The sequence below is a fragment of the Labrus bergylta genome, chromosome 21 (assembly GCF_963930695.1).
Source record: "Labrus bergylta chromosome 21, fLabBer1.1, whole genome shotgun sequence".
Classification (NCBI taxonomy): Eukaryota; Metazoa; Chordata; class Actinopteri; order Labriformes; family Labridae; genus Labrus; species Labrus bergylta.
In genome coordinates this window covers 4,836,273-4,862,338 of record NC_089215.1, presented here as the reverse complement: position 1 = coordinate 4,862,338, position 26,066 = coordinate 4,836,273, and the positions used below count along the sequence as shown (strand labels likewise).

Sequence of the window (26,066 nt, the reverse complement as noted above, 5' to 3'; positions counted from 1 at the left end):
TGTTTTATTAACTTAGTTACCATCAGTCATGTCACATCAGAATAGGTTGTACAATATACAGCTGCTTTTTACTTATCTGGAATTGGAGGGCGTATGGGACAATTTGGAAATTCAGTCAAGTGTTACGTGGGAGAAAAAAATGGTAAAGAAATCTGAAGATCTCTGAATTATATATTTATTGCCCTGTTGAGCTTCCATGCATTGTAATGGTTTCTATCATGTTATCCTCTCTGAAGTCGAGATGTTTGACCTTTTCGAGACATACAGTTTCAAGGTGTGCCCTTTAATGTTCCATTTTCAGGTGATATACCTGAAGTCCTTTTCTTGTGCAGTCGTTTTTCCAGCATTGTCCGTGAATGTCAGTGATGTTTATTTTCTCTGAACTTCATGGAAACCTGCCAGGTAATGTTTTCTTACAACACAGCAGTTCTGCCTCCAGGCGCTTTACAAGCAGTATGACTGAAATGAAAAAAAGAAAGAATGGTGTTTGCAATTTTCCTCCTGCTCTGTATTTCTATTCCTCAATGTTTTAGTTTTTCCTTCTTCTTCTTGGCAACCCAAGGTCGATGGAAGTGTTATCCTTCCACAAACAAAGAGAGACTGTAACCCTATCATTTGGCACCCAGTAGCCAAGGGGGTTTATTCTACACTTTTTCCAGCTCGCTTTCGTAGAAGTGAGCTAAACAAACCACAAGAAACAACCTTCAGAATTCATGCATATCAAGACTTTCAGAGGATCTGCCAGAGTGCTTTAGGATTTGAGAAACGTGCGGCCAAACCCATGTTATTTGGGCACAGAAGGGCTTGGTAGATGATGTATGGATGGAGCATGTACGCGTAACAGCCCTCAGTGGTGCGGATTGGCAGGGTAAACCAACGCCTCAGCTTGATGGATCTCTCATTCCCATCTCACAGGCAACAGCTTTATCACAGGACAGGGAGAGCGCTCCATATTTTCCACCGGAGAGAAAAAGACAGAGACAGAGAGAGAGAGAGAGAGAGAGAGAGGGAGAGAGAGGGAGAACCACAGCTACGGAAAGCCTGGGAACCAATAAAAAAATAAGGAAGCCCTCTCCTCTTGGGTCCTCCATTTTCCGTTCCAACTTTTGTATTTTCTTTAAAATACATCAGCCACATTTTCATTTACTTTCTGTCCTGTATTTCATTTCCATGTATTTAAAAAAAACACACTTAAGTGTTTACTACTCTGGGAAGACGGAGTTTCATCTTTCCAGCACTTCACTTCCCTGCACTCAGCAGGAAACTCTTTTCAAGGGTCGTTTTTTTTTAAGGCTTACAGGCCAAACATGGGATTGTCTCCCTCTCTGCTCGTCCGCTTGAAGGCATGGACTCTGACACTCTTGCCATGTGTGCTATCTGCAGCTGCCTGTGTGGCGATAGGATGGCACCAAACGTCCTTTTTGTCTTGCTCCATCGGGGCTTGGCCTGTGCCAGTCGCCTTGGCAGAGTCTGAACTACAGACATGGGCAGAGGCAATGCCAGACGGCACCTCAGGCACAACCTCTATTTGACTGCCCAACCTCTGTCTCTGTGCACGGCTTCAAATCAAACTGCAGCTAAGCTTCAGTCACAAGTGTGTGTGTGTGTGTGTGTGTGGGGCTATTGGAGTCCATCTAAAATGAGGGATTGGCGTTTTTTTGGCAAGCGCGAAGGAGGCCAACACGTTTTTCCCTCAGATGTCATTTTCAATCTTTCAGCACTTCTACACCCTGAATATTTTGTGTATTCCTGCTCGATTAAGAACAAAGACGGTGGCGGTAGCAGTGAGGGAAATAAAACATGTTGAAGATTAGGGTTTGGCAGTGCTAAAGACCGTGACCAGAAATCCTGAGCAATTTTGTAAAATAGCTAATAATGGAGGTGTTGAACAGAGAGAGAATGACAGAGTGGCATTTAATCTGCCCTGAGAGCTATTTCATTCAAACAGGAGCACATGCGGATGTATTGCATGTGCGTTTTTTTGAAAAGCTACCTGCTTCCTCGAGTAGAAGTCCAGCTGTTCAAACAAACGCTTTAAATAAAGTCAATTGTAGTTTGAATTTGAAAAGGGCGCAAAGCACAAAAGAGCCATTGAAAGCGCTCTATAGCTGGATTTCTCTTTACAAATGATCAAGTGAGATGTATCAAAAAATATTCCATGAACTCATAGAGAGCAGGTTTACCTTTTATCTCATCTAAAAGACCAACACGACTCATTTAAATCATTGCTGCTGTATTTTTAATTTCCTTTAACATTCAACTCATTCACAGAAAAGACGGTCGACATCTATTACTAACTACCGCCGGATGCCAGGCTGCTTGATTAAAGAGAGGAATGTCTCAGAAAATGAGTTTGCCACGCTGGACCCATTTATTGATAGATGGAGTGCAACAGCACAGCCTGCGTCTTTTTTACATAAAGATGGAAGAGGGTGATAAAGGGTCTGTGTAGAGCTCAGGCCGTGATTGATAAGCCCACAGAGAAGTGCATGGAAGCCACCCAGTAATTCAATTAATCTTAACCTGAACACTGGTAATTGCTACTGTAACTCGGCCTGACTGTACATTGGACAGGAGGAAGATTGCTGTCACAAGAACATGTCCAGTTAATAGAAGTAGGAAGGAACATCCTCGGTTCTCCGGAGCTCCTCTTTTTTCTTTTTTTTTTTCTTTCGTTATCCTTTTTTCCTAAAGATGAGGATTTGCATGTTAATGAGAGAAACGGGGGAACAGATTTTCTTCATGTGTGGACCAGCTTGAGAGAAGTCAGGGATGAGTCCTGGCAGGGAAATTATGGATGCAAAATCTCAGTGAAGCTTTTCATCGCTGTTTCTGAGGACATTCTCACAATACAGTTATGTAATCATCTGCATAGAAAATGTCATATATAGGAATATGTGGAGAAATACGCTCATTCCTTTTTCTTGCCTGGAAAGAAGCTGAAAAGATCCATACCACTCTCATATCTAATATCTCATAGCCATACAATTTTAAGCTATAGCAAGCAGTTGGTTAGCTTAGCATTACGACTGAAACCAGGGGCTATATCTTGGCCTTACTAGATTCATTTTTGTATGGATTAAAAATGAAATATATTATGTAATAAGTGGAAATAGGGGTGCTGGTAGATCACAGATGGTAGATTAAAAAATGATGGATCCTCTATAGTAGGTGTCAGAAGGAAAGCCAATGCTGAAGTGACTTAAACCAGCTCAACTGGTCCCATTGTATGTACCTCGAGCAGAGAATGAGCTTACTTCCCATTGATGTCACCTTGATAACCACTTTCCTTTTTAGAATTGATGTTCTCAACCTCTTGTTTCAACATTTCTTCTAAATAGCATCAACCACAATAGGGTTTAAATCAACCATCTTTGTCAAATGTGGTGACTTTTGGGTCTAAACCCCCCCCCCCCCCCCCCAAGACTGAGGCTTAGTGCAAAACTCAAGGCGTTAAAATGGTAGTTGACCCATCAGTAGGTGTGTTCACAGTTAGGTGCGTCAATTTCTTACCATCGATGGAACAGAGCCAGTTTCCTCATGTTTCCATCTTTATGCTAAGCTAGGCTAACTGACTCCTGGTTTAAGAGTGGTAGCAATGTTTTCATCCTATTCTTCACAAGGAAGCAGACAAGTGTGCTTAACTACAAAACTGTCCTCTTCAAAGGTATCATAGCAAGTGCCTACTTGCCCCCACACTTCACACCTCAGCTTTACGTTCAAGCCTTTCTTCATTTCCAGCCACAAAAAATAAACAGGTGTAGTCTTTATTGGCTTCAGTGATCGAACCACGTCATTGTTTTTCTGTTCTTTTGTGTCCAGCACCTTTTAAAGCCTATAACAAAAGATATTTCATTGTTAGAAATCCTTTGAACATCCCCGAGATATTGATCCTATTGTTTCCTGAAAGAACACAACGGTGGTTTGGAGGTGTTGACCCGAGGAAGACAGGACTTCTTTATGGGCTGGTTTTTATGCGTCCTCTGGAAACTGGACACCTCGAGAACAGCGGATAAATCAAGTTTACAGTAAAATCTATTTTTCTTGCCCTTTGTTTGTCCCCGTCTTTCACCGCGCCTATTTCTTCCCATCCTGCCCCCCATTTGAAGTGTCACAGAGTTGGATCACCAGGCTTCAGAGTTAATGCAAATGTAAAAACTGACTTTGATATATCATACCTTGCGTTTCTTTCTGTAACACTGCAGTCGTTTTGTATTTTCGCAGCTGGCTAGTTCTGGGTCATCTACGGCCTGTTTGGGCTGAGGGTGTAACAACATCGTTGAGCCTGTGGGACTCCACTTGAGCCCAAGTCATTTCGACCGTCAAACATGTGGCAGGGCTTGGGCTTATTATGTCATTATGCTGTCAGTACGATTGTTTATCCCGACGTCTTCGTCTCACAATGTCACATCCTTCCCTTCAGTCATATCTTCAATAAGAGGAGGAAGCTGTTTATCTAGAGCCGACCACCAGCATAGACAGATCTACAAGATATAACATTCAAAGTCTTCTCTAACAAGACGCTTGTCTGTTCTTTATCCACTTCAGCTCCCACAGCCACCTCCCTAAACACGCCCCCATCAATTATTAATCCAGCCAATTAGCAGGGCTGCATTATTCACCAGGAAGCTGTGATCACATCCATTAACGGCACCGCCTCGCCTCATTGTGGCTGTCCCAGGCGGCACTCACACAAAGAGCCTCTACCCAGTCTACATATTAGACCAGGAAATGTTTCCAGTGTATTCATGAAGTTCTACTTAATTATGACATAATTATACTCTTTCAGGAAGAGATGCACTATATTCAATTGTTCCAAATGCCCTTAACTGAGTTAGGGTTCATAGATAAAGGACTCTTCTACTCACTATACTGTATAAACGGCAACAGCTTTCTTTGTCTCCGCACTTTAGTTGCATCCTATCCTCATTCTGTGTCACCTTCCACTGTCTGTAACCAAGTCGCAAAATGCCCAATACACTATTTTAATACCAAAAGGTACACAAACTGATAAACATGACAGACTGACAAACGAGCATATGAATTAAAAAAGCAGCTTTAAAGGTTATTATACTGAGAAACCAACAACAAACCCAGAAAATCACTCTTTGTATCCTGCTAATAAATCAACCAGCACGCCTCTGTCCAAAGATGTCCACTGATAAGGCATGAAGACAACATTATCAAGGCTGTGGACATAAATTACTTCACATTACTATCAGTCGGCTAGATTGTATGTTCAATGGTAGGACTGAGTTCAGGATTTATATAGTTCAGCTATAAGCAGTTTTACTACTCTGGTATCTTTTTAGCTGATTGTCTTACACTACACCTGGAAAACAAATCGTGCTTCTGTAAGTACAGTCAGGGAATACAGCTTCTGATTGATCATTCTGCTTTTCATTGGACCGCACGGGTAGCTGCATCAATACTCAAGTGCTTCATGGACATGTACTATACATTGCAGTCTGGTATTGTTAGAGTTTGTATGTTCAACATGATGCTCCAGATTTTGAACTCAACCCAAATTTGTCTCAAACTTCCGCAAGCGACCATGAACAAGCCGACACAGTGTCATTAGTTCCGGATGAAAATCAAAAAAGATATTCTGCCCTCCGTCTTTATCTCTGAAGAGGAAGTCATGTGTTTGCTGTCCTCCCACTGTTTCCCACAGCTCTCCAAACAGAGCGCTGGTCCTGATTGCTTGTCACTGGGATTTATAGACCCTCAAATCTCGGAACAAAATCACTTCCTGTTGTTTTCCCCGTGTTTACCGGACACACACAGGCGGGCGGCCGCACATTTTCGATAAAGAGTGATTTATTTTCATTTGCTTATCTGCTTAATTGATGTCCCCCAGGCCTCCCTGGCAGCCATAATTTCATTACACAAACAATTTAGAGAAGTTTGATTAACACAAATGAGAGTTCAGGGCCCCCACAGGTTTCGCATGTTGCTCCTACACATCCTTCTCTACACATTGACTCTCTGTCGGGGCTCAGCCTTTGTAGCACACTCATTAATAACCTTTCCTTTACAAAATAGATAGAAGCAAGAGATTTAAATGAGTACTCTATTAATTACATTGAATTGTTGTTTTTCAAACCTGCCGACACATTCAAAATGTCAAACTTCCTGTTGTTGTGTGAATCATGGTACTTTAATTTAACATGCATTTCTCACCTTAATGGGCTATATTTCTCTATGCTGCTGATTTAAAACCCCTGCCTTGAACCAGAGATTCTCATTATGGCCATTGAGACGCAACAGTATTGATTTTGTTGTTCAGGATTCACCACGAGCATTGATTTCTGCCCCTTCTGAGACAACTGTGTGTAATTAGGCTCATATAGTCAAGGGTTCACCCCACTATCACCTCGGCTGTAGACCTCCTCATTGATGATTCTGTGCTTTGGCTTCAACACACACACACACACACACACACACACACACACACTTCCATGCACTTATACACCCGCACAGTCTCACACATGCATGCACAGACTGAATGGCTGTCGTGGGCAGGTCTGTGTCTGACATACACATTTATTACATCATATTATTTTCCACTCAGCCCAGCAGCAGCAGCAGCAGCAGCCGCAGCAGCAGCGGTGAATATGCTCTTTCACCGCCCTGTTTTTCACTCTTATGTTTCTCCTCTCTCTCTTGTATCCAACTGGCTTTTAAAACAAGGTCGGCTCTGGCAAGGCGTAAATCCAGCAGCAGGGATTCCCCTCCCTCCCTCACCCACAAAGCTTTTTACTTCTGGCACTCTTTTGCCAGTGTGCGTTTTTCTAGCTCTCCCTGATGAACTCTTGGATGCATGTTACAGCAATGAACGGTCTTTGAGAGAGAACTCTTTCCAGTTGCTAGGTGAATGTACAAACTCGCACATGCAGACAGACACACACAAGACGACGCACATGTGGTTGCCCTCATTATATTAAACGCTTACACTGACAAACCTGCAAACACTGAAAGCTTATATGATCTGTTTAGTTTAGATTTAGATACCCAGTGGTTGGAACTAAGGGAAAAAACTAAATACATTAGGTGCATGTTAGTGAACATAGCCTTCGTCCAGTTGAAATATGTTTTTAAAAAAACCTATACAGCATTTGTGAAACTTTAAAAACCGTAAACGTTGCAGGTAAACATGAGAATAAGGTTGCTCATACATCCCTAGACAGTCACAATTTGCCTTTACTTCCAGACTATTGTCTCTAAAGGTTTATTTTGCCATTACAGCCCAGTAATGTAAATGCAAATGTGATTGAAAGTGGTTCATAATGGCCTCTATTACACTGTCATGAATATGAATGGCACTCATATGCATTTCGTTTTGCTTTGCTTCTTTTCTCTGCAAATGCATTCTCTTGAAGGATCGCGCACACCCAGCCCCTCCTCATCATTGTCTTTACACCCTATTTATTTATCTCTCTAATTGTGACTCGGACGCTCGTATTTATTCACGCCGCGCCCTCTCTCTGTATGTGCGGCACATCCGTCATTCAAGCCTGGCAGAGTTTGACTCAATAACAGCGCAAATATCCAGCCATTATCTCTCCGCGGAGTTCTCCCTCAATGTTAATGTGTTTTTAGGACGATTACATCAATGTGAAATATTGAAAAATATCCCTCTGATTGATAACAGGAATCATCAAGCCTGGATCCCCTCCCCCTTCCGCACCCCATTAACTGTCTCGATGGCACCGTGTAACTTGTTGTTTCTGGTGGCTCAGTAGTCTTTTTGTCTTTGGGTGAGAATTAGAACGTTTTGATTGGACGTACAGAAAACAGCACAGACCTACTTGTAGTCCAACATCTCTCATGGAGACAACTGCTAAGCCATATCTGTTCGGGTGTAAGAGTCTGTATGAACTGTATGAACACTAGAGGTGAAGTATTTATGCTGGGAATCAGTTCTGAAAGTTCTCAAATTCATCTGAATAGCATTGCTATAGGCAAAATATGAGTCATGGTTCTTCTTTATTACCGTGTCCCCCCCAAATAAGTGATTAAGAGTGGTTTAAAATCAGAAGCAGACCATGTTGCCTCAACTGTTGGCCCTGGTTCTGCCTGTCACCCTTTCAAAATAAAGGCATTTTTTTTCCTTTTGAAGGACATATAATTGACTGACAGCTTGCTCAGAGTGTGTTATTTCAGCAGAAGTGATTTGTACACATTAAAACATGAATAGAAAACAAAGTATATGTCCTGACTGTGTTTGTTTATGTTGCGCTTTAAGTTTGTCCAGAGATCGTTTTTTTGTCGAGTTCATGAAGTGAGAAATGGAAATGTAGCGTTGGTCTGTCACATCGTCTGTCTCATTAGGCGTCTGCAGCTCTTCTGCACACACATTATTCCATCTTATGGTTTTCCCTACAGCTGCAAAACAAATCTCTCCTCCAGGACAATAAAGGAAAGTTGGAATTTAAGCGGAAATTGAGTTTTCAAATCACCAAAATGTTTGGGTCAACCAACTGATGAATCCACCAAGAATTATTGGCAAACGTCAATTAATGTCAAGTCATTTTTAATGGAAGTTAATTTAAAAAAAACATTGCTATGTCCCTGCTTCTAAATTGTGATAATAAGCATTTTTCTTTCATATGTGATCAACTGGCCTGAAGGAGGGAATTGGTAACTGGTCTTTTAAAGTTACAAACAAATAGACTCATTGGAAAAAATGACTAATTGATGACCTGGCCGACCATTTCTATTCTATTAGAAGACCACAAGACTGCAATTTTCATTGGCGTTAGGCCGTGTGTACAGTGGGTGATGGTGGCGGCTGCACTCGTGGTAATGACGGCACGTGTGTCTGCATTTTTAAACTGGTATATTGGTCACATTGGTGTGTAAGAAGCAGCACTTTTTAGATGATAAAATCAGTGTTAAAAGTGCGGTATTGTACACTGGCTTTTACCCTTCTGCTGCAGCCCAAGAAATTTGAAGAACAAATATAAATTTGCTCAGCCATTCATCATATAAAAACAAAAATATCAGCTCATGTTTCTTTATTTAAGACCCTGAAGACTGCAAGACATGGACCGCAACACAAAGATCCCCCAGAAGGAGCTTAGAAATAAAAAAAACTTTAAGATGGTGAACGAACCAAATCTCATGTTCCAAATCATTTTTTAAAAAGACACATAGTTGGTATTGGTAGTGGTGTCAGTTTTCTCTCTGCTAAAACTCAGCTCCCAGTTCCAGCCGAGCGCCTTTTTTTAGCTTGGAGGGGGAAAAAAAAGAAGCTTCCACTACACTATAACCGTTGTCCTAACCCCGACAAAGAGGTTCTGCCCTGTAATTACGCTCCATTTCTAAACCCATCCGTCTCTGCTCACACAGAGCTGACAGGCTAAAACATTAGCACGTTGTCAGCGGCTCCTCAGACGCTGCAGCTCTTCTGTTACACTTCATATTATCAATCCAGCTCCCCAGATGGGGTTACCTCTCCGCACTTTGGGGAGGAAGAGGAGGTGTTTTCCTGTTGTGCCGCCAGTTTAGCTCCGCCGCGATGGGGCCTCCTGGTTTTCTCACTGTGGGTCTGTTGAATTCTGGGTCACAGCCCAGCCCCGGGCAACTGCTGGCTCTGCGTTAGCCATTCCGTGTCGTTTTAGCCCCCCCCCGTGACACTCGGCAGCGGGTCATTTTTCACCTTTTCTTTGAGCGTCAACGCGTTTCCCACCTCGCTGGCACAGCTTACAATCACTGTGAACTTGTGCAACTGTTGCTGATAGCGCAGTGATGTCACACGCCTCAAATCACCTGTTCCTCACGCATGCTGCTGTCGCCTCGACGCAAAACGATCTGCACTGAGTTCCATTTTCCCGGGGCTATTTATCTAATGCATAATGCAAGGGACACAAAATGGAAATCACCCATCCGACCATGTCTTTAACCTCGACTCCTTTCCTGCCTGCTTTTCCTGGACTGCATTCGGTCTCATCGCTGGTGAGCATAAATCATTTTGGTAACTTGTTAGCTAATAATTTATTCTCCAGGAGGATTTCAGGAGAAGCAAAAAAACATATCCTATCAAATATTTAAAGCTCCTAGATGTGAGGAAAGGAAGATTATCTTCACCATCCTCTGCCTGTGCGTCTCTGCTGCTACAATCCAGTGAAGAAAAAGAAAAAAAACCTAGAGCCTGTATGTAATGAGTTTATGTCAAAAAGAAGAGATAAGAGGGAGCAGACATACATGCTAATCTCTGCCCTCTCTCACTGCTTCTTCTTCTTCTTCTTCTTCTGTGGTGGCAGGAGGTGCGAGCTCACTGGTGTGCTCTGCTGTAGTTTGGCACCGAGATTGGGAAAGCGATGTGATGGTGCCAGGCGCTTTGTATTCTGAGCCTGGGAGAAAGCAAGATGGAGGGAGGAAAGAAGGGAGAGGAGGAGGTGGGGGGGGGGGGCATGAAATAGGCAAAGGCGGTAGACAGAGAGGAAGAGAGCATGGAGACAGTGTAATCACTTTTACACTCGCAGATACCGCTGTCCGCCTGACACTTGACTCTTATCCTCCGGCTCCTCTCTGCACTCCTTCTTCCCGTATCTCACTGTCTGACTTCCTCCTTTAAAATCTCCTGGGGTTTTAAATCCACAATAGTTTTCTGGCTATATGATTCAGAGCCGGATGTTCATTTGAAAAAGCATCTTAAAAGTATCAGAGATTAGTTCCTATCTGAATTCCATATTTGTATTTACTTTCTTGATACAGGTTGAGCCATAAGGAAATGATAAAATTATAAAGCGAGTAAATGCAAACCAGTCATTGTCAGTCACATGGCAGTTCTTCAAGTTGTTTTCATTTACCCGTGTGACTTTGTGATCTAACAGAAGTCTTTGTGCATCCTTTCAAAATAAAACAGACAGGAAATAAAGTAACCCAGATGAGAGGCACTAAAAAAAAAAAAAAAAAAGCAAAATGAAAGCATCAAAAATAAAATCTTAAGGAGGGAACGCTTACACCATTACAAAAATCATGATAAATCAGATCGTTTAATCGTACCCTGAGTTAAGTAAGTCGATACATCATTGCCCGAGTTAATGCAGCATTGCATTCAAACCTATGAAAAAAGATGGCGGCGTATGAGCTAATGTAGCACGTGTCTAACTTCTATCTATAATATCATTAACAGAACTCTTTGTAACTCAACACTTAGTCGGGAAACACTGCAGTTCTTCTAACTATGGATAAGATGGCTTACACATAATGGGCTACACTAGCTTGATTGTCAGTTGTGCTGTTGCTCAGTGAGGAGTCTGTGTGATGTCAAATAAAACACGACTGCTATGCCAACGCAATCTTAAGAAAACGGTTCAAACATGGTCGAATAAGCTTCTTTTTTTTTTTTCAAACTACAACTCCCTTTACTTTGGAACCTTTTTCCACCTCACAGTTTGTGGATACTTTCTTAAACTCAACTACGATATCATATGTGCACTTTTTAATGTATCAAGCTGGATTGACTTAGGCTTTTAGCAGAAACTTGAGCCCTCTGCCTTTTTGCAATATGTGTAGTATTTTGCTATCTTGTTAACTTTTTCTTCAGCTACATTAGCTCGGACTTTATGCGCCCAGAAAACTGGTTTAAGTCAACTGCCAAATATTTGGCTTCCACGACGTTACAGCTATTGGATTTCATATGGACGTGATGTTTAACAGCCTCTCAGCGCTGAGACAAAGCATTGTAAGAAAGTCAAAAGTGTACGATGGAAGCAGAAACTGATACATGCAGCTTTTCTGCTGAGGTAGTCCACAGTGTCTGAGAGGAAAAAATACAATGATGCTCTGAGTTCATAGAAAGAATATCTGCCAGCACGTCGACGACTGCAGCTCCGTTGGCTGAGACGCCACCTGACTAATTTTGGCTCCTCTATATGCATTTTGAACAGGACAATGACTCCTTTTCAGAAGTTGTTCTATTTTAGAAAAATCCCAGGCGGTTTACAGTCAGAGCTTTTAGAAGTATGCCAGACGACTCAGACTCGGGCTTTCAACCTGTCAAGTTGTTACTTAAACTGCGCGGTATGATTCTGAGTTCAGTTCTATTTATTATAATCACTACATTTATATTCCTGCTCGTGCTGCGGGTATGTGACAACCCAGAGACGGTTGAAGACTAAAAGCGGACGCCGTGTAGTTTTGGGTTTTGACATTGCGCATGATAATGTGTACACAAGCTTTTTTATCTTGTGGACATGTGTACTGTGTAGTTAAACTTGCAGTGAGAACTCACACTACTGTAAAGACACCGCGCCCAGCTCGTCTTCATCTGCTTCTTCTACACATGCTTCATGCCTTCATGTGAAGTTGAGGCTGAAACATAAAAGCTAATTTGAGCTACATTTGAGTGATTAGATAAAAGGTGAGATAACCGGCAATGATCACTAATGTAGAACATTTGCAATGGACTATATTTGTAAAACCGTTGTAAAGATTTGTGTCTTTAATTAATCCGTTCATACACGTTCACATGCCGCTGACGTAGCAGCTGGAGCGATTTGGGCTTCAGTGTGTTACCCAAGCACACTTCAACCGAGCTAGGGATCGAACCCCCGACCTTTTGGTTGAGTGACGACCGAATCTACCACCTTGAGCCTGAGTTGCCCCACAGGGATGGACTAACGTGTTGTTTTGGGGATTTGCTCGGAGAGAAAACAGAATATTTGCAGCCTCGTCTTCACTGTAAATGTTACTCAAGAGGGAACACCTCCCTCGCTCATTCTTACAAGGAGCTCCCCGCCGTATGCCCGTTGACCGCTCGGCTGCAGCACAAGACATATCAAGTCCTCTGCTGCACCTCTGGCAGTGTAAATGCAAAACAGATGGAGGCAAAACAGTGAAGCTGCTCGGGGGCAAAGAGTGTCTCAGGTTTGTTGAATGTTCATTTAAGTTTGAAATATGCTGTAATCTATCATCGCCCCCACTGACTCTGGGTGTTTATAGCAGGACTGGTTAATGGAGCAAAGCCTGATAAGCTGACAAAATGAATGATACAGGTTTTAACTTGAGATGATAACACACACGCATGTTGCTGCATGATTAATACTACATTGTATCACACTAGATGTCTTTTACACACGGCTGCTGGGTGAGAACAGCAGCATTTAAGAACATTCCCAAGAGTTTCATGTCTTTTTTTTTTTTTTTTTTTTGGAGTATATTAGATGTCTTCTTCAATCTGCTCACGTTTCCTCGCGCTGATAATGAAAGCTTCATCTGTAATTTCACAAGACTGTATTCAAAAAGCCACCTCCAGGGATACTTATGGGGTGGGGAACATGATGAAGCAGAAGAACTTCTAAAAACGAAAACATCATCACGTCCTCGTGGAGATCATTCCTGAAATGAAAGTATGAAACACAAATGTGCAAAAATAGGAAGACCGCCTGGGAGTGTTCGTCATAATAATCAGAATTAGAATCAGCTTTATCGGCTCGGTGTGCGCGCATATACTCGGAAGTTGACCGCTGTTTTACATTACTTTTTAATTACTTTTTAATTTACAGTCAGAGGAGTAGAAATGTCCTAAAACAAGGGCAACATGTGAGACAAAGCTAACAGAAAAATCCTCATTAAACTGCAATATACAGTCCTGTAGATGTAAGTAATAAAAAGGTGCCTATACACTGTAAGAAGCATCCTGTGTTGGGTTTCTATGCATAAAAGAGGCAGAAGGTTTGCAGTATTTACATTGAGCATGGATTTAAATAGAATAGAGAAAACATCAAATGGATTTAGTGTTTTCTAGGGAGGGCTTGTCGTTTTGCCAGCCCATCATTTTGTGTTCATAGAAGAATCTGAAACTGGGCTTTACTTATCGGTCTTTGGCCTTTATATTTGTTTTTAATCACAAGCTTTCTCTGAGCTCTAATATTTTGTGTTTCTCTGAGCGGTAGCAGCAGCAGCAGCAGCACTGGAGGCCCATGTGTGTGGGATCTGTGCCAGCATAAGAAAAGTGTCTCATAAAGAATATCTTTCTAGTGGCGGTCTATGTGGTGGCACATCCAGCCGACTGAGATGTTTATGTTCAACGTTTCGGCGGCTTGAAAATCACCATGGTAATGGTCCCAAAGACAAAAGCACTAGCCTTTTTGTCATGGGTAATTATCACAGAGCAGTCCCTCAAAGCCTTCCATATGGCTCTGAACAAATTCACATTTAATTTTGCTCTCATGCATTTGACACAGAGCTTTTTTTTTTTAAATATTTTTTATTCAAACCAGGCTCTAATGTGGATCCATTGACAAAGTTCCCATTTGAAGCAGTCGGTTACTTTTTTCTGTCTTGGATTATTTCAATCCTAGAAACTACAGAGAAAGGATAAGAGTGCTATAGAATGGCTACTTGAAATGTGCTAATGAGGCAACCTTAAAGATATAAGGGATCATTCAAGAAACACAAAAAGCTTGAAAATGAGCTTTGGTATTTAAACCCAAAGTGTCTTATCTTCCACAAGCTGTTGAGACCCTAAAAAGCTGAGTTGGCAAAAAGAAAAAAAAAAAAGAGTTGAGCTGTTATTAAAGCGGATCCCGCTGAAGTGTCGCCTCCACATGCTCTGTCTCAAAGTCCATGTATCTCTGAACAAGTAGGTCAGAGAAATATGAAAAAGTAATGGGAGCGCTGTGTCTCAGATATGTACACCACTATGTGATGACATGAGATACAATGCAGGGCTACAGTTTGGGTTATATTTAGTGGTTAGCTCTTATAGTAATTTGGTTTAATGGGACATGAAGCACCAAATGCAAAATATAGCCTTGTATTATAGCCTCATCTCTTCTGGCCCGTGTTCACTTTGTGTGGGGTTTTCTCCAGACTCCTCGGGCAATGATAGGAAGCAGGTCCACGTCTTAGCTGGACTTTTATTTTTTGCTAACTCTTCAGATTTTTACACCTGCCGTTTGACTGCGTCTCCCATGACATCGTTCCTCTCAAGATTCCAGGTGTCAACGCACACAGAGGCAGCATTGTGAACGTTTCAATTAAAAGCTCCAATAACCAAGGAGAGGTGAAACATAGAACTGTTTCTCCAAGCCGTGTATATACTTTATAATAAACCTAACTCATAGTCAGCTATTTGAAAGATGAGACGTGAAAAATTGTTCATGATCTAGCAGAATGTAGAGGAAATAAACATCCTCAGGCTTTAAGAGAAAACCCATAGACTAAGTAACAGAGAGTTTATGAAAATCAGTGAATCGTTATGGTAAATGGACTTGACATTGTAGAGCACTTTTCTAGTGTTCTGAACACTCAAAGTGCTTTTACACTGCAGGTCACACCTACACATTCACACCCTGATGGTAGAGGTTGCTATATAGTGTCCATTAGAGTATCTATTCCCATTCATACACTGCCGACGGGGGAGCTGGAGCAACTTGGGGTTAAGAGTCTTGCTCAAGGACACATTAGACATGTGGCTGCAGGAGCTGGGGATTGAACCCCTGACCTTCTGGTTGAAAGGTGACCGACTCTACCCACTGAACCACAGACAGCCCTGTATGCATCAGTTAGTTCCTGATAGAAAGAAGGGTTCAGAGTTTGTCTTACACGGCAAGCTAAAACTTGTAGTATTGAGTGAAGTATCTTCAGAACTTCAGTATTTGATGAATGTCATGGACGTTTTGGTGAATAGCGGTTCAGTTATGACCCAAGCTAATTGAACTTCCACCTTTTTAAAAAAAAAAAAAAAAAAAGGAAATGCTAGCATGCTGATACGTTAAACAAAAATGATCTTGCTGAGGCTTGAATATTTTCACCATTTAACCGAACAGCCCTCGCCTTTGGCAATTTGTTTCATCGGTTGGAGAACTTTTGTATTCCCATGCCGCTAGCATGTCTTTATTGTTTATTTATGAGAGTTGCATTGAAATGCGTTGGTCTTTCATGGAGCTGGTTAGCATGTTTCAGTCTTGAAAGAAGAATTCATGACGCCACTCTGACTGGTGGAACTGGAAGGGTATAAAACACTGGTTGTAAACGGGATATTTCTGTCTCTGTCTGTTTTCTTTCTTCTTTCTATTTTTGATCTCCCTTCTCTTTTTCTCTGTCTCTCATCACTCTCACCCATCTCACCCGCTCCTCTCCACCCCCCCCCCCCCCCCCCTCATGCTTATGTAGTCTGGATCTTAAAAAACGAGCAAACTCTGCTATTTGGTGTGGAAAAGGCTTCAGGTGGCTTGAATGCATCCTGCAGCTTCTTTTTTTTTCTTCTTCTTCCACCACAGTTAGAAAGGGTAAATAATTCACAAGCAAGTTCCCATAAAGATAAAGCTTATTTCTTTTCCCCCTTTACGCAATAAACCGGGGACTTACACTCAGCTTGGAGGGAGGGGGAGAAAGGATTCTGTTAAAAACACTGCTGATAAATTTATAAGAACACACAGCAAAGCTAACTCTATAAATTTTTCACCAAATCAAGCTTTGTGGTCGTCGTACGGAAAGAAGAAAGGGAGGAAAAAACTCGGTGCTCGTGTCCAGCCGGGAGATTAATTCATCCTTTACATTTTGTGAAAAAAAATGTTTTTACTGCAGTGTATGATACAGTTTTATTCCTGTAACCCATTTATTATCAACATCTCCCTGTAACAAATCGCATGAGTGAGATTATTTTTCTCTTTCCAGACATTATTTATGAGCTCTCTTACGTTTGAGTGTACGTAAAAAAATAGAAATTTTCCAAGTGTAGCCAAACATTTCAACTGAGATAAATTGCGACAGGCCTGCACTATTTTTCAAACCTCGTGTTAGAAGCTAGAAAATTGCGTTTCAATGCTTTCACCAGCTAATAGCCAATTGGACTGAATCCTAAGATGAATGAGAAAAGACAACACAACTTTGTGAAGCTTTGTACCGTTTCCATGCTTTCTTTTTCCTCATTATCCTCTGGCGTTGTTGATTAACTTGGCTTTATTGTTTTTCCCTCCATCGTGACCTCAGGGAGGACGGCATCCTTTATCCTCTGCAGACTTTCCTACTTGTCTTTGTCTTTTAACATCAATTGGAAGTTTTTAACAATTTGTTTTATTAATGAATGTCGGGTTTTAACTTTAAATAGTTTTTCCATTTTTCTGTTTCATTTCCTGCTCTCCTCCCTAACAGAACCACCACCAGCTCTTCTAGACCCTTCACTTCCTTTCTGTCTAATTTGAAACACAAGTTATCATCAATCTGACAATGAATTTCCTGTTATTTTTAAAGCTTACATTCAGTTTTTCATCCACTCTGACACTGTTATCTTATGTGTCCCCTGTGTCGTGCAGGGTTTCTTTCCTCCTCTACTCGCTCTTTATCAAAACCTTGTCATTTCCCAGAGGAAAACAGAACACCCTGTCCTCCCATGTTGTTTTCCAAGAATAGACGACTCTCTTATCTTGTAATTGTACGTCTCTCAAAATTGCTTCCTAACCCCCTGTTGTTCCCATGTACCACTCTGATTTCACTCTTCACTTCCAAGAATCCACCTTGGATAATTTCTACTTAACCCAAAGTGGAAGTTGAGTCTGAATGAGCTTTTGCTTCATTAATCAAATGAATAGGTTCTGTGTTCTTAATGAAGCATGACTCAGATACGTCTTTTTTAGCCCATGTTAACAATTTCAACTGATTTTTGTCTTTTAACGGCCTTGAAACTTAGGAGTAAATTATGTGAGTGAAGCATTAAAACAACAGCCAGAGTTGCATCAATGCAAAATAAGATTTGCTTTGCAGATCTGTTTACATACTAAGAACTCATAATTGGACTTTTCTTGGACTGCTATTTTCCTTTCTTATTGTTGGGTTTGTTTTGAGTTGGCCACAAATGAAACGAGTCCTGGGTGGAAGTTTGAAAATGGAGCCAGAATTTGGTCGGAATTTTAAAATAAAATGCAGTTTGAGGCTTTACTCTGAACTGTGTTATATAGCAATGTATCATGCGCAAAAGGAGATGTCAGCATTGGGTTTATTATTACATTTAAAGTAACAAAAAGTGATTCTACCTCAATGCACAGACTTCACTTGATCCAGGCAACAATTAAAGTTTGGTAGGAAAATATCCTGATCAGTGTTTACATCGACAACTTCTGCATCGGAAGCTGAGAAATCTATCCGGCAGTAATTTTGTGTAGCGGCGTTGGAGGAGTACTTATCTGTCCATGAGTGGGGTGGGGGGGATTTAGAGCTGTAAAGTGCAGGTGTGCAGGCAAAGGTGACACGGTGCATGTAAAAAAGGTCAGGTGGGCTGACACTGGAGGACTGCAGCCGCCATGGTCATAAAACAGACGATTATCTTGATCTGGACCGTCAGCTGCTGGATGCTCACACCTGTAATCCCCAGACTAGACTACTGAGGGTTTTGTCTTTAAACATCATACCTTATATGAAGATCACTGCCCACCCTTTAGAAATGTGAATTGCAATTCGTCCTTCATTTGTGTTCCCATGTGGACCCTGTTTTTTGTTTTGTTTTTTGCAGAGGCTTTAAAACGCTATCATCTCTTATCATGTGTGTGTCAGTGTTTGCAGCCCGCGGGGCAGGTTAAGGGCTGTGTGGTAGCACAAGGTTGGCAAAAGAAGCAAAGCCCCCAAGCTTAGAAGAGTGGGCTTTTCCCCTCACCGCACAGCAGCCATTACTCCAAATCCCCCTCCCTCCTCTCTCTCTCTGACCTCTGCTAGCATCCACTGACCTGGAAAATATCAGGCGAGTCCAAGCCACCAAGAGCGGCGCTGGCCTTTGCTTCGCCTGCAAACAGCAGAAATATTGAGCCAATTACAAGATGATTATCTGGTGCGAGTGGCAGGGGAACACTGTGGGAGTGTAGTTATGTCTGCCAGGGCTCCCCCGCTGCAGGAGGAAAAATGAATCAAAGGCTTGCGGGGGGAGAAGTGGACGGCTCTCACTCGCCCACTTGCCTCTGTGTCTTTACAACTCCCGTCAATTGACAGACATTGGCCCAGATCCAAGCTGCTTTCTGAGAGAATATCACCAGGAGAGGCCCATTCAGAGCTGATCATTTGCTTGTTTTTTTACTCCTCCCTAATTCATATGTCAAGCTGTCACATTATGCATACTCCGGGTTTACAGTAAATAAGACCTTATGGCCCCCGTCAGACTTTTTTTTTTGGCCTTTATATAACAAGCAGACATGAGTCACTGCATGTGTTTAAGTTGGTTTGCGAGGAATATTCGTTCAGTAGGGAAACGAAAGCAGCGATGCGTCAGGCCCCTTTAGTCCAGAGTGGTTACTTTATAGACAAGCCTACAAAGGACTCATTGAGTGATGTACTGCGTGTTGCTGTGTACATTGGATTCATTTTTTTTAATAGGGAATAAAGACACTCCAATGAATCCTGGCGCCCTTCTTCAATTAAGTCAGTTCCATATGAGCGGAATGACGTACAATTACAACATGTGTTATGTTCTGTCATGTACACAAACTGTTTTGTTTTCTTCTTAACTTGTTAGTCATCCTACACGTTTTTTCTTTACTTTTTTTCCCCCCAGCTCTCAAATGCATGCCAAAGCAGTCAATTTGATTTAAAACAAGGCTAGAGTTCATGCACCGTGTTTCTTATTCCAGTTGGAGTCCAAGTCCTCTTTCATAAGTGAAACCCGCTGCCTGTGTTTCATGCATCACTGAGCTGAGGGAGTCGTTTTTTTAGCAGCCCGATGAAGACATCAAAGCAGAATGTGGAACAGCAGTAAATATTAAGAGCTTGGACGTTTTGTCATCTGTTACATCACCTACCATGCCAATAAAGTTTCATTTGAAAGCACAGCATGCCTCTGCTATAGAATGGAAAGAAATACCCCACTGTGGTTCACTTACTGTAAAACCGAGTATCCTGGCCCCGTTCACCGAACTGAAGACTAAAAGTTGAGCATTGATGTTCTTCTCTTGGATAGCATTTCTGTGCATTAGTCACTTTATTGATGACTGACATTCAGTTCATTTAAGCCAGTCCAAGTCATGACCTATCTGAAACCTACCTGTAAAAATTGATTTGCTGCAGTTGTGGGTTAGGGTTATTCAGTCAGCCTGCTTCCCAATTGGCTATTGTTTTGTTCACATGACAATCCACAGGAAGCGTTCTCGGCTGTCCTCGGGGTTCCCCCCACACAGGAGATCTGAACGTTAATATTGAACATGTTTTTTATTTAGGATTTGCAATCGGGTGGCTCCGGCTTCCTTACAAGCAGATAGGACGACTCCAAAGACACCTCACATCGCTGGAACATTTGGACAAATAATCTTTAGAACCATAACCATAACCAAAAATCCGGAATTTGCTTTGGATTGTTGGAAGGTGGGACCGAAAAATCTGCCAGATGATCTTGAAGTGTGTAGCCTGCTTAAGGAATGTTTCCAAAGCAATACTTGTGAGATTTTTCAGAAAAGTATACTTGGTTTACTTAAGACTAAGTGCTGCATCTTTTCAAATATTGGTTTCAGATTATAATATGCAAGATCAGCAATGGCTGCTTTTTGGAATTGTCTTCACCAAAAAACGACCACAATTCAGTTCAACCAGTATCTATTTCATATGACTGGACTACATGGCTGAACCTGAAACCATTCTCAACCTGAAGCTCACAACCTTGCCCCATACCACTTTCTGTACTTTCCTGACCCTGATAATCCCCCTCAGAGTGCCCTCGCACAAACCCACCACCGCTGTGTGAGTGCCTCTAGCACAGAACGAGCGTGACGCATGCCATCAAATATGGATGCTTCCTTTAGTACAGGCTCATTTCTTTTTCATAAAACAATAATGTTCTCTTTTGCATCATGAAGTTGCGGTACTTCTATAAGGGCTAGAACAGAAGTCAAGTCGTCCCTAAATCAGCATGTCGCCACTATAGCCAGGAAGCCGCCCAGGAAGACTACCTGCATGCATGAAACCCCCCATTAATCAATAATTAGTCTCCATGTTCTTTGTTATTGCCTTGTCAGCTTGGTAGCCATTGCAGTCCCCGATGGAACTGGGCTGTTTTAAGGCACCATTATCCAGCATCACTCCGGACACTTGGTGCGATGGGGCAGATCTAATGCGAGAGGAAAGGAGCCTTGTCCATGTTCCTCTTTACCGTGTTGGAGACACTGAGAGGACTCTGGAGGTCAGGTGACGGTCAATGTTGCGGGCGGATGTCGAGACATCAATGCACCTGTGTTGCCGCCCTTGCTCTTATCGACCACTTCCTGCATGTCCCCCCAGTGCTGACCTTATGATCTATTCCTTACAGAGAAGAAACACTCGCAATACTCACACACATGGCAGAGATGTGTTTTGACATGAGCCTGAAGGTATTGACTTTTGGCTTTTAGATCCATTTCACTTCATGCGCTGCGACCAACCAGCAGCTGTTCTGATGCCTGGTACAACGAACGGCTGCCTGTGCTGCCACCTCAATATTAGAGACACTTCAGGAGTTAGGGGATCTCCATCTGGTAATTTTAGTTTGCCATAACTGCAATCCTAGTTATTTTTGTAATGATGAATACCTCCTTTTATTCCATGATATCCTGACAAAAAGAGATGTTGAAGTGTTATTTGAGTGAAATACAGTAACTTGGGAAAGGAGAATTTCTGCTACCCCCAAGAAAAAACCAAATTATCTGTGTTCTTTCAACTGCCAAAAAACAATATGTTTGCATTCATGAGGCAAAGGCTGAAATGTCTGTCACAGTTGGATGTCCAAATTGGTTGGATGAAATCCTTTAAGCACTACAAACTGGCTAGAAAATAAGTGACAAAGAAAGGAATCACATCAAACAAGGTTTAAAGGAAGCTAATTTATTCTATACTGAAGGTAAAACTATCATAATGATGTAAGTCAGATAAATCAGTCATGTGTACAATGTATGGTTGAGTGTATTGATGTACAGGCAAAGTACAAACAAATCAAAACCGGTGGAGGCTATTGTTTGGCATTTAGTGCTTGAACCTAACCAAAGCCAGAGGTTTTAGAGGAACAGGATACGATCTGTAACAAAGTATGCATTTTGTTCTTTCAAGCTGGATGACTTGTTGGAGAATCATCGTGACAGCAGAAATGGGACGCTTAAAGTTTGTCTAGGACAAAGCTCTCAGCCCCCTCTGTCTCATTTCACTGAGCAAGTCAAACAGAGCATGATTGTTCTTTACGAGCCTTGATCTGCCAGGCAGAAAAACAATGTCCATCACATCAGAAAAAGACACTGCGGTAGGAAGAAGCTGCACTCTGATCACAGATGCTAGTGCTTGCCACTGCCTGAGCGATCCTACAAAAACAACAACAGGCTGAAGTGTTGAGCACTCTTCAGTCTTCAGAAATTTCCGAGGACCTTTTTTCTTTAGCGTCTCGGTAGTTCTGTCACGGGCCGAAAACAGCGTCTACCCTGGGAGCAGCCCGGGCCACTTTGTCAGCGCCAGTCCTCGCTTTAAGCAGCACCAGCCAAGCAGATGAATAATTGACGCCTGCATTCTGTACTTTGGTGAATTTTAAAGCTGTATTCTGCAGAGGCTCTAAATGGCAGAGGGAAGGCGCGTTAATCATTCATGGGCTGCTTTTACCCGCTTTGCTTAAGGTCACTGTCCTGAAGGCAGCTGGGCAGAAGGGAAGCAGAAGAAGAGGATCGCAGAGAAGAGGGGTGGCATGGCTGAATGGATTATCTCGTTTCCCACCCCCTTTTTGGGAGATCCTGAAAGAAGGACTCGAACGAAAGAAATAAATGCTGATCCCCAGGTTGTGCCTAGCTGAACTTTTCTTGGGTAAATATTTGGAAAGGGATTCATGGGTGTACTTTCTTTGCTAGAATTTGAATATCACAAAGGTAAACATATTTAGGAAACCAATCTATGGCTTCTGTTTCTCTGTGAGTGCAAGTGAAACTGTTTTAAACTCAAACACTTCAAAAGCTAAATCCATACTAGTTTCAAATAAATGATAGTTAAACCACAAATAAACAATTCTGGGAGGAGCTAAAACATGGTAGGAGAATTTGCAACATCAAAATCTGTTTCTTCCACCACTCGTTACAAAAAGTGAAAGACAAGAAGGTGATCAATTATGCTGAGAAGCTCAAATATCAATATTTTATTACCAGCACTACCCGAGTACTGGTATAGAGATTGACAATCTTCTTTTTCGCGCCATATGAGACTGAAGAATACCCCCTTTCAAGTGGACCCAAGGGAGCCCCCTTCTCGATTTCATAAGCCCTCAGGCTACATTAAGGAACATGCTACAAGGGAGGTAGCATCTGCATACTATCAGCGTAAGAATGTCTTTCCATGGAGAGCACAGTGCTGAGTCAACACTGCAAATCAACATTTGGTCACACCTCTTGGAAGCCAAATGAGCCTTAAAGAAAGATACCTGATAGGAATCAAATAAACTTGTAGGAAAGGAAAGGTTTCCTGTGTTTTTCTTGATTGATTGGATTGGAATTTTTTAATGACTTAGCCTGAGTTCGTCCGAATGTTAGGTTTATTTTACCAGCAGCGGTGGCACAACTGTGAACTTCTCACTGTGATTAAGTCAGGAGTGCAAGTCAAACTATTATCTCACTAACTTATTTGATTTTTTTCTTCTGCAGGGATCTAATGCCCAAGACTCTGGAGGGGCAGATCACCATGGAGAAAACCCCCAGCTACTTTGTGACCAGGGAGGCTCCAGCCAGGATCTCCGCCATGTCCCGGGACACTAAGCTGATCGTGGTGGTGAGGGACCCGGTCACCAGGGCTATCTCAGACTACACACAGACTCTGTCCAAGAAGCCTGACATTCCCTCTTTTGAGAGCCTTACCTTCAAAAACAGGACTACAGGGCTCATCGACACCTCGTGGAGCGCCGTCCAGATCGGCATCTACGCCAAGCACCTGGACAACTGGCTGCAGTACTTCCCCATGGACCAGATCCTGTTCGTGAGCGGCGAGCGTCTGATCAGCGACCCGGCCGGAGAGCTGGGCCGCGTGCAGGACTTCCTGGGGCTCAAGAGGATCATCACGGACAAACACTTTTACTTCAACCAGACCAAGGGTTTCCCGTGTCTCAAGAAGGCCGAGGGCAGCAGCAAGCCTCACTGCCTGGGCAAAACCAAAGGGCGGACCCACCCGAACATTGATCCTGAGGTGGTCCAGAGGCTACGGGACTTCTACAGGCCCTTCAACATGAAGTTCTACCAGATGACAGGACGCTTCTTTGGTTGGGATGACTGAATGTGTTTTTGTTTGACACTGAGGAATGGGAAAATATCTGCAATGGAGTATTAGGAGTACTGTAGGGGTGAAAATGTTTGATTTTGAGAATTAAGTTTTTTATTCAAGTACTCTTGATTTTGGCTGGTAAAAGATAGAATTTGAAAAGACTTAAGTTTGCAATGAAAGGTAGTTCTATTTATTTAGAGTCCAGTAATACCACGACTTGCACTTCTAATCTGATATCATTTTAACATTGCGGTTATGTTCCTAAAATCAAAAGTTTCTTGCCCGGGTTTCTTGTGTAGAAATCTGAACTTATCATAAAATATGTTCTCACATAAATCTATTCTAAAAGTTAATATATTCATTTTGGTTTAAGGAGGCGATTGTTTTTGTTCCTTTTATTTTAATCTAGAAATAATATAAGAATCAAATTGTTTGTCTTGAACTATTTTAACTACATGTGGGGTCTTATTCTGAAAATATTAAGCCATTTTAGCCGTAATTTTTAATTTCACTAAATATTACAACTTATTTTCCCTCAAATTGTCAAGACTTAATTCTCAGAGTCTTATATTTTTACCCATTCATTGTTCCCATTACTTCCTCAGCAGTCCCCCTAGAAGCAATATGTGTCCGTAACCGGAGAGAAAGAGGCTCGCCCAGATATGCAATATTTCACTGTTTTCATCGTCTTTGCTGCCTCTAATCCACAATCATGGAGGATGTTTTTCTTCTACAATCACGTTGACTTGTTGAAGTCATTGGTTTATATTTTCCTGCACTATCTGAAGAAACTGTTCACTTTCAGGTCCAGAAACATTTTATGTAGTGCTTCTTTAAGAGGATGGAATCATCCAGGGACTGAATGCCATATTTCAAACATAGCTGCTTTCAAATTCTAACTTTTTGTTTTTGTTTTTGCAAAAATCAATATAAAAGATAAAAATATATGTATTTTCAAAATGTATTTATTCAAGAAGTACACAAGCAGTATGTATGTATTATGTTTTTATTATTGTCCCCATGCCTTCAGAGTTTTGTTCTTTTGATATTTAACACTAAAAACGTCCTCATTTTAATTTCAGGTCTTCGATTTAAACCTTACCGACTTTCTCTACGTGTGTGAGGTGGGGAACACCGTGTGTTTGTTATTTCATGGTCGTTCCCCCACGTTCAGATAATGAAGTTACAGGCAAAGATAGCACTCACTGTTATTGGAGGAACAGCGACTCTGGTGGACGGGAAACAACTCAAACAGGCTTTCCCAAAACTGTGACTCAAATTTCCTCGACATGCCTCGCTGTGAATTGAATACACTTGATGTCACTGGCCTTCCTTGCCTCGAGGCAGTGTGTGTGTGTGTGTGTGTGTGTGTGTGTGTGTGTGTGTCTGTTTTTAAACCTGGAGAGCATGAGAACAACGGCTGGGTTGTGTTCCTAATTTGTGTCTACTCATGTCCACTGTCTGAAAGCAGATGTGCCTCAAAAGACACAAAACCTACAGTTGTGTTCTGGTGTAAGAATCAGACAAGACTCTAATATACTGTAGATTTTCTTTTTGGTTGGGGATAATGTTACAGATCTAATTGTGCTCTTCTGACTGTTTTCCTAAAGTTGGGGATTTTTAAGGCACTCCTTCAATAAAAGATGTTATATGTAAATATTTTATTCAATCTAGCCTTCGTGTATTTATTTCTGTTTCTCATCGCCGCGACTCTAATTAAACAAAGTACATCAACAACAGTTAAGTAGAGAACATTTAAGTCATCAAACTGCCTCTCAGGTATCTAACACGCTCAGCTTCTTAGAGAATCATCGCTGCACCTCCTTACTCCTTTTATCTCCACCGTTACACCTTTTTCACATTGTCTCTGCTTATCTCCGTTCAGC

General features: G+C 41.9%; 1 protein-coding gene across 1 annotated transcript in view; it reads left to right on the top strand.

Moving 5' to 3' along the window:
• LOC109981851 (heparan sulfate glucosamine 3-O-sulfotransferase 3A1) overlaps window positions 1–25,844 on the top strand; it is a 34,647-nt gene extending 8,803 nt beyond the window's left edge. The window contains exon 2 of the mRNA XM_020630823.3: window positions 23,571–25,844. Within this exon, the coding sequence (XP_020486479.1) occupies window positions 23,571–24,192 (622 nt within the window). The 3' untranslated portion in view covers window positions 24,193–25,844. The remainder of the gene's footprint in view (window positions 1–23,570) is intronic.
• The last annotated feature ends 222 nt before the right edge of the window (window positions 25,845–26,066 follow it).